Source organism: Morus notabilis, unplaced genomic scaffold (assembly GCF_000414095.1).
Source record: "Morus notabilis unplaced genomic scaffold, ASM41409v2 Scaffold140, whole genome shotgun sequence".
In the NCBI taxonomy this organism is placed as follows: domain Eukaryota; kingdom Viridiplantae; phylum Streptophyta; class Magnoliopsida; order Rosales; family Moraceae; genus Morus; species Morus notabilis.
Window position 1 is genome coordinate 192624 of NW_010361275.1, and position 8848 is coordinate 201471.

At 35.6% G+C, this 8848-nt stretch overlaps 1 protein-coding gene across 2 annotated transcripts; it reads right to left on the bottom strand.

The window, feature by feature from the left end:
- Positions 1 to 1779: 1779 nt before the first annotated feature.
- On the bottom strand, positions 1780 to 5335 carry LOC21392264 (ras-related protein RABE1c). Of its 2 annotated transcripts, XM_024166244.1 has the most exons (9): positions 5305 to 5335; positions 5101 to 5186; positions 3578 to 3650; positions 3400 to 3500; positions 3112 to 3177; positions 2779 to 2876; positions 2626 to 2688; positions 2446 to 2538; positions 1780 to 2062 (listed from the first exon to the last, which is right to left on the bottom strand). In XM_024166244.1, exons 2-9 carry the CDS (start codon positions 5171 to 5173, stop codon positions 1979 to 1981), a joined length of 651 nt encoding a protein of 216 aa, XP_024022012.1. In that variant the 5' UTR covers positions 5174 to 5186; positions 5305 to 5335; the 3' UTR covers positions 1780 to 1978. The 2 variants fall into 2 exon arrangements, with proteins under 2 accessions (XP_024022012.1, XP_024022013.1); XM_024166245.1 differs by lacking the exon at positions 5305 to 5335 and having other exon boundaries at positions 5101 to 5246.
- Positions 5336 to 8848: the final 3513 nt, after the last annotated feature.

Consider the following 8848-nt stretch of genomic DNA (forward strand, 5'->3'; position numbering starts at 1 on the left):
ACAAATTATATTAGTGTAAAATTAGGAACATGATTTATAGATGAAACTGATTGACAAATTGCTGAACTTTTGTATAACTTTTTAGGTAGATTTCATGAAGTTACCTTAAAGCTTAGTGGAACTTATTACCCAACTTCACCATTAGCATTAGGAGAACTTTTAAGAATGTCTATTTTATTTAGTGAATTTAGGACACATGAAGTTTTAGGAGTTCCTATCGCCTCTATGGAAAAAAAATTTAAAAAATATTGGTCTAAATTACCCATATTGTATGGTTTCGGTGTTATTTTTGAAACTAGATTAAAATTAGAAGGTTTAGAAAGTGGATTAGATAACTTAGGTGAATTTTTAGCTATAGACACTACTGACCAGTTTCCTATTATAAAGGAAAAAATATATTCTCTATATATCTCTTACGAAAGTAGGTTTAGAAACACACCTCGTGTTGAACAACCGCAACAACGAGACGACAATCCGCATTCATTCTTGAATGTTTTCGGGTTGTCTAAGAAGAAGAAGAAGACGACGACGACGAGTCAAGGTCAAGAAGAATCTGGGAGTGGAAGTGGATCTTCATCAAGAGGTGGCGACGGATTCAACGAGTTAATGGCGTACCTGAGTGAGGGCTTAGTTGTAGACAGTAATGAGGTGTTTGATTTGATTGAGTGGTGGAGGGCACGAGCATTAACTTGGCCGATCCTAACACGACTGGCAATGGATATTTTTTCAATCCCGGTCTCCACTGTTGCAGCCGAACAAGCATTCAGTACAACCGGCCGAATACTTGAAGAACGGAGAAACGCATTGCAGCAGGATATTGTTGAAGCTTTGGTGTGCATCAAGGATTGGGACCGTTCCGACCAACGCTTATACGATACAATCTCACCGGCAAACCAAGAATGGATCAACGAATTTAATAGATTAACTTTTAATTTTCAAGATGATCATTCTGCTTCATCTTGATAATTTCTTTGTAAATATTTATTTACTTTGTAATTTCTAATTTGTATAGTGTTTATTGTAATCTTGTATAGACTTTGTAAGTTCATCAAATTTGTAATTCGTCCTACAATGATTGCACTCTTTTTTTCTTACCAAGTTTTTATCCTAATTGGGTTTTTCTTGGTAAGGTTTTTAATGAGGCAATCATAAATTACAAATTTAAAAATCAATGAAGAAGAAAATTTTTTTTATATAGTTCATTTGTGTGTTCAGTGTTCATTTCATATTTCAAATTATAATACACACATTGTAATTATACAAATACTTATTTCAACAACATAAAAATATAATATAAAAAAAAAATTGGGCAGCTGGTCGGGCATCGGGCAGCCCGACCGGGCACGGGCAGGCATCCTCTGCCCGAAACCCGTTCATGGTAATTTTCAGGTCAGGTCGGGCAGCCCAAAAATTCAGACAGATCAGGTTCGGTCATCGGGCAAAAATTCAGATTTTTCGGTGATCACGGACGGCCCATCCAAAATTTCAGCACTAATGTAAACCGTCGAGAACCCTATCAGTCACTTTATAAAAAGTTTAGAGACCGATGCAGTCGAAAAAACGCTATCAGAGACCAGTTATTAAGCTTGCTGGGAGAATTTTCCTAAAGGTGAAATCAGATGGAAACGCCGGAGACAATCGCCGACAGATATCATCTAAGCAAGCCACGCATTCAAAATCGGAATACCGAAAGACTGCTTGCAACCAGCTTGAATACCAAGAATGAGCGTAGTATGGAATAAGGGTAGTATATTCCTTTTCAAGCTCACAAGGTAAAACTTAAGAGAAAATCAACTAATATATAATTAATTTCACAAAATAGGAGGTCTATCTTTCACACCCAGAAGTAAATATGAAATAATAATGATAAGAGAAAAATACAAGGATCACTGACATAGTCCTAGCAAAATCAGTTTTTCCCCACTGGGATGGTTGTTTCGAAAAGTTACCCATAATCTCATCTTCGATATAGCTTTGCTTAAGAACCACAACAAGCTGATCTTTGAGCTGCTTGAGCAGACCCGGCTGCCAGGTCTGGTTGGTTAATCTTGATTGTCTGAGGCTGCAAACATCCAACAAAAGTAATGCTCAATATCTGACCAACTACACAAGGAAAAAATTCCCGGGCCCGCATTCTAATCCGGCACTATATTCCAAAAGAAAGATATCCTCATTTTATGTACAACTGCTGAGAAGCCTTCGGAGACAAACGCAATGAGAACCTCCAAACACGCGATAAAGAGGAATTTGTCATCTAAAAGGCCAGGTCTAACATTTGTATGTCAAGGATTTGGGAAGAATGTAGTCACATATTTTCACATGATAAGTTAAGGAAATTTTCTAAACAGAAATGAGATTACCAAGTCATAGATAAAAAGATGCTCCTATAGTTAGAGGAAAGGATGCAACAACTAGTAAGCTGAAATTTGCAAATAAGTCACATACCTCAGCCCTCGAATCAGTATCTGCAAGTCTTTGCTTGATATCCCTACCTATTGAAAAGAAAACCTCCTCCACGTTTAAATTTGTCTTTGCACTCTGTAATAGACAAAAATGCTTTCACATATTTAGAAAAGGAAAAATATTGTAACTAACTCCACCATCAGTAAGACAGTAACAACTCACAGTCTCGAAGAACTTAATGCCATATTCGTCAGCAAGAGCTTGGCCCTTCGAGGTGGGGACAGCCTGAAATAGAGGTACTTGTCAAGACAACATCAAGAGAATCACCTCATTACATAGCGCATAGCGCATAGACATTTAGAGACAGGGACAAACCCTTTTGCTTTCGTCCATATCAGCCTTGTTACCCACAAGGATCTTGTTGACATTGTCAGAGGCGTGTTGTTCGATGTTACGTATCCAATTCCTGATGTCTGGATACCAAGAGAAATCAGTTTCATAACCAGGTTTAGAAAAAGAAAAAATTTGAGAAAATTCACCATTGACAGACAGAAGCACGACCAAACCAACAAATTCCAGTACTGCAAATAATTTAGAACATAATGTCCTCCTTTAAACCAGAAGAGACTGTTCATTTCCATAGATCCAGTAGAATTAAATAATGACAACTATAAGCATTAAGCAGGAAATAGCTAATGAAGAGATTACTGTTAAAAGATGACTCGTCAGTGACATCATACACGAGCAAAATACCCATGGCTCCTCGGTAGTAAGCTGCAAATGATGGGAAAAAAATTCAGGAAAAGATTCAAAGCATTGAAAGATTGCAAAAGAAAAGATTCTACAAAGGAAGCAGATCTCAGGAGGCAACAAAGGAAGCGAACTTCTTCAAGATAATACCTATATCACAGGAAACAGGTTTGCAATTAAGCAATTCTTTTTTTTTCCCCTTCTTTTAACAAATATCAAGCTCATGTTTAATAGTCCGATACTAACCAGTTGTAATTGTCCGAAAACGCTCTTGACCAGCAGTATCCCAGATTTGCAATTTAATACGTTTTCCATCAAGCTCTATGGTCCTTATCTTGAAATCAATGCTGTTAAAGAAATTCGATCTTAGTGAGACCCGGACCAGTTTAAAAATAATTAAAAAAAAAGTCTTGGAAATACCTACCCTATGGTTGTAATAAAACTAGTTGTAAAGGACCCATCCGAGAAACGCAAAAGAAGGCAACTCTTACCCACACCTGCATAGAGTCATACAAGCCAGAAAATGAACAAAAATGAACTTGGTTTAGAACCAAAACAAGTAAAATACAGATAAAACAGATGAACATATGCATCTCATCTATGGGCGATATGTATTTGAAATCATGAATTATACATTAAGAAAAACACAATATCCCCCATCTAGGAATATCAGTCCAACTTTGTGACTCCTTAAGTTCAGACTTAAGAGTTCAGCCCCATTAATATTAAGTGCTGCCTATGGCTTAGTTTGAGATTGTTGTACTTTTGGAAGTTCTACTTTTACTTACGGCAAAACGAAAAGTAAAAACGGAAGTTGAAAGTTAAAAAATCTAGCTTCTCCAAGAAACCATAGAAGTGCATTAGTGTTTGTTCAAAGTACTTTTATCCACTAACACCAAACACATTACTTGTAGCGTGTTATGTGAAATGAACATTTGGGACCTCGGACCTCCAAAAGCAATATCCAACTAGCCCTATAAGTGGGAGACTATAAATTAACGTTGACGAACAAGCAATGCTTACATACACATTCTTTAACACTTGAATTCTATGAAAAGATGTCACCCGATGAACAATAATTTACACAAAATTACGACATAAACCACCAAAAAAAAATTGCTAACATCATCAAAATGTACAAATCAACACCCGCTAACAAGAAACAATTTCGAAAAGTGAGCTCTAAAACAAGGATTTACACAGATTGAAAGGCACTAATGTAAGAGATATTGTTCACCAAACTATAGTGTAGAAACAAGAGAGCTACAAACATACATTAAAGAGCAACTATGCATCACCATTTTGTGGCAGTAGGATATACCGTTTAGTTCGTTGATTCGAGTTGAGATGTGACTTTATGTGAGAGCTTTTTACTGTAGAAAAAAGTTAAATATGACTGTTTCTGATAGCTTTTTACCGTAGAAAAACTCAAATTCTAAACTCGAATCGGTGAAATGAACGGGAACAAACCTATTTGTCGCGTGACAAAAAGTGAAATTATTGGGCCCCACACTATTACGTGACGGTTTTGATGCACAGACACGTATGCAGATATTGCATCACATCACCAATTGAGATATTTAACATTTTTCTACATTTATAAAAAGCAGCATTTCTAATGCTATCTTAATAACAAACATAATTCGAACATTTCACAGAATAAATTAGGATATAGCAAATCAAAAACATTCAGATTTAAGAATTAGGGAAACAGCAAGCAAACGACATTCCGGAAAACCCCAAACATTATGTGCGAGAATTCATCTGGCATTATCAAAATATCATGAAATAAAAATAATTAAACACAAAATTCATCATCAAACAATAGGGACAAAAGATATACGGAAATCTAATAACAATAATGAATGTTTAACAGGAACAAGATCACATTTTTGGAGCACAAAAGGAAGAAAAGAAAAAGGCAAGGGCAGAAGAGTAAAATCGAACCGCTGTCGCCGATGAGGAGGAGCTTTATGAGGTAATCGTAATCGGCGCGGGCCCTCGCCGGCGGAGCAGCCATCGCCAGAATATCGCTGAATCGCCGCCACCAAAAAAATTTGAAAAACAAAATTAAAATTGATATTCATATAAAATTTGAAAAAGAAAAAAAAAAAAGGAAGAATCAGAGAGAATGAGAGAAGAGAGAAAAACCAGATGAGGAAGAGGAAGAGGAAGAGTGAGATCTAAGAAAAGGGAAGAGAGAAAGGAGAGGAGAGAGAGAGGAGAGAGGGAGGAGAGAGAAAGGAGAAGAGAGGAGGGAATTAGAGAAGAGTCGTTAGTCTCGTCCCTCTGCCGTTGAAATTTCGTAAAGGGCGAGCAAAGTTCAACCAGACACGCAGCAGAAAGACTTTCGTTTCATGTGAAAAAAAAAAAAAAAAAAAAAAAAAAATTGGTTGTCATTTGGGTAATTTGCACTCTACCCCCCTTAACTATGGTGTCGTTTTGCACTTTTAAATTTCATAGAAGAAATTTGACATATTGTTCCTCGTATATCTATTTTTCCTAAATAAAAATAAAAATAAAAAACTGTATATGTCTTGTTTTTTTTTTGAGAAAAATGTATATTTGGTATATGCAAACTCTTTTAAGAGAAAAGAAAGGAGGAAATTATGAGCTACGTCAATTTCTCAATGAGGAGAAGGATTCAAATTTTGAAGATACTTTAAATTTTTTTCTCATTTTATTGCTATATAATTAACTCTCAAAGTACGAAATCATAATTTTACCAAAATAATGAATTAATTTCCTGTTTTTGTCACGCCCCCAAACAGGAGTTAGTGACGTGGAGGCTTGTTTAAAAACTTAAATCTGTTTAAGAAAGTAATTAGCACGTAACCGTGCAAAAATTTAACTTTTCTAACTCCAAAGCATCCATGTATTTCCAAACAAGCCCATGCATTTATGATAAATTTAAATTCCCGAGAAGGGTGGTGGAATTTCCAACCAAACCAGTTTAAAACCACGTCCCTTGTATCATGTCAAAAATTCCCACAAGTGTTTAGCATACATGAATATAAACAAAAGTAAATGTGACATCAACCACAGTCTAGCAATATTTAAGTTTACAATCCATAATTTATACATGCCTTGAGATAAAGGATAAGAAGAAATACAACTCTTCGCTTCCCGAAGACAAATCCACGTCACCGGTAGTAGCTATCTACTCCGCACTACTCCTCGTGTCGCCTAGAGGGGTTTAATACATTTGAAAATAAGAAAACGTGAGCGAAAGGCCCAGTAGGATATAATTTTTATAAAACATAGTAAATAAAGGTACTCACGGTCCGAAGACATACACCCGAAACCGATCATCCTTTTTTGAAAAGGAAATACTCACATAGTAGAAAATATCTGTATAATGAAAGTGTGCAGCTCATCATACCACTGAGCAAGAAGTGGTAAAATGTCTGTCTAGTGAAAAGTGCAAAGCCATAGTTCCACTGAGCAAGAAGTGGATCCGTATGGGTTTCGGGACCTGCCCCCAAGGATGTGATTCCCACATCCCGATCTCTGAGGCCACCATGCTTTGTATCATTTCTTAAGATATTTCATTTTAAGATATGATACTCTTTAAAATCTCATTTCTAAAATCATTGGAAAACTTAATAGCATTCTCATGCTATTCCTTTAAAATCATTTTGTTTAAATATGTTTTGTTCCAAAATATTTTCATGGCCAAAATCATTTAAAGTGAGGCTAACAAGGATATAGACAAGAATATCCTACCTTTTGGATATCAAACTTATGGCTATCTTCACGTAGCCCTAGCTCCATTTGCCTTTGAAGCTCTAATTCCGATCGTGCCACTAACTTTGCCATCAAAATCAACAATTTAGAGTTTGATCTTTCTCACCAAACATTCTCGTTTAATTAGATGCAATTGTATCATATTAGTATGCCATAGCTTAAAATCAATATTCATAAATAACTCTTAATTCAAATCATGATTCTTTGACAATTGAGATTCATTTCAGAAAATTAAATGGAAACAAGAATTTATGTGGCTAATCCACTCATTTTGAGTTTTCAAATGAGGTTAGGTCAATCCCACATTGAGTTTCGGGGTCAAAACATGATTTTAGGACTGTTTAGGGTCGGGTTCAGTGGGAACCGGTCGACCAGTGACAGAGGAGTGTAACTCCACCGGTCGGCCGGTGGAGGGGTGACCGGTCGACCGGTGGGGAAGAGTTTCAGGGCCAGCCATGGCCGATCCGCGAGAAACAAAGCCAAATCCTACAATTTTGGGTTCGATTTCGACATATTCTCAAGGAAAATTCACAAATCCAGTTCCAAATCAACAACTGGGGTCCAAAGAATCAAAAACTCCCAATTTTCAGTCAAGGTTTCATCAAAATACATTCGAAATCCATTCGAGAATGAGATTTAAACCAACAATCACCAAACTCGACTAAAACGAGTTCCACAAGGCTAAATCTGAAAATCTAAAGTAAGTTTCAAAGAGTTTTACCTCGATCTAAGCTTTGATGTTGAAAACCTCTTAGAAACCTCCGTTTTTGGTTTAAATCTAGCCCTTGAGAGAGAAAACTTTGAGTGAGAGAAAGAGAGAGAGATGAACGGGAGAGGGAGATAAACAAGAGAGAGAGAGAGAGAGCTCGGGATAAAGAAAGGGAGAGTGAGGGAGAGAGAGAGATTTAGGAAGAGAGAGAGAGAGTGTAACGTGTGGGAGAGAGAGAGAGAAAGGAAATAAGGGAAAAGAAAAGAAGAAATAAAAAGAAAAAGAAAATTGGGAAAAGTGTTAAGGAAAAATAAATAAAATAAAGAGGGGTGATATTGTAAATATTAAAAATAAATTTAAAAGTTCATGATTAATTAAGAAAAATTAATTTAGGCACACTAATAAATCACAATTATCATAATTAAACGTGCTTAATTCTAGAGTGCGTTACAGTTTTACTTTTAATTTGACCAAAAAATGTGCAATGTGTGTGCTTAATTTCTTAATGGCTATGGTATTAAAAAAAAATTGACAAAAGTTGGCAAATATTTGATACCAGAAAGGAATGAAAAGTGTAATACGCCTACAGGGGATAATTTGCCAAACATATTTCTTATTGGGAGTAATTTGCCAGAGACACCATAAATATGGAAAGAAAGGAAAAGAAGAGAAGAGAAGGAAGAAACGTGAAGGAAAAGGGGATGCGTTGGACCTATAAATATTGAGCTCTCTCCTCTGTTTTTAATCATCTTCTCTCTTCTTCTATCATCTTATTCTTTCTTCTTCTTAAAGTATTCCCATAGCGTGAGATAAATTTAATTCATCTAGTTTTTTCTTTTTTTGTGAGTAGTTTTTCCTATTTGCATTTGTGAGTAGTTTTTCGTATTTGCATGAGAGAGAGTTTCTTATTACTCTTTCCGTTTAATTTACATAAAATATTGTAATTCTTATTTTTCATAATAAAATTCTTCTATACTTATCTCGTGATTTTTATCTCATCTCTTTTGAGGATTTTCACTTTTTCATTTAAAATATCTGTGCCTATTTTATCTTTATTTTTTACTAAATTCTTATTTTATTTGCAAAAAATAACATCAAATCAGAAACAACATAGGTTAATGTTAGAAAACGAGAAGAGCTTCTAAACGACAGCCTTTTTTCACAACGACAACCTTATATTAAACGACAGTCATTCAAAAATAGCATGCGATAAACGACAACAAATCTAATCAACAATTC

Coding starts and splice junctions, on each gene's coding strand:
- LOC21392264 (XM_024166244.1), bottom strand. CDS start 5,173: ATGGCTGCTCCGCCGGCGAGGGCCCGCGCCGATTACGATTACCTCATA. Junction 3,501..3,577: donor AGTTTTATTACAACCATAGG/GTAGGTATTTCC, acceptor TTTCTTTAACAG/CATTGATTTCAAGATAAGGA. Junction 2,689..2,778: donor ATATGGACGAAAGCAAAAGG/GTTTGTCCCTGT, acceptor CCTCTATTTCAG/GCTGTCCCCACCTCGAAGGG.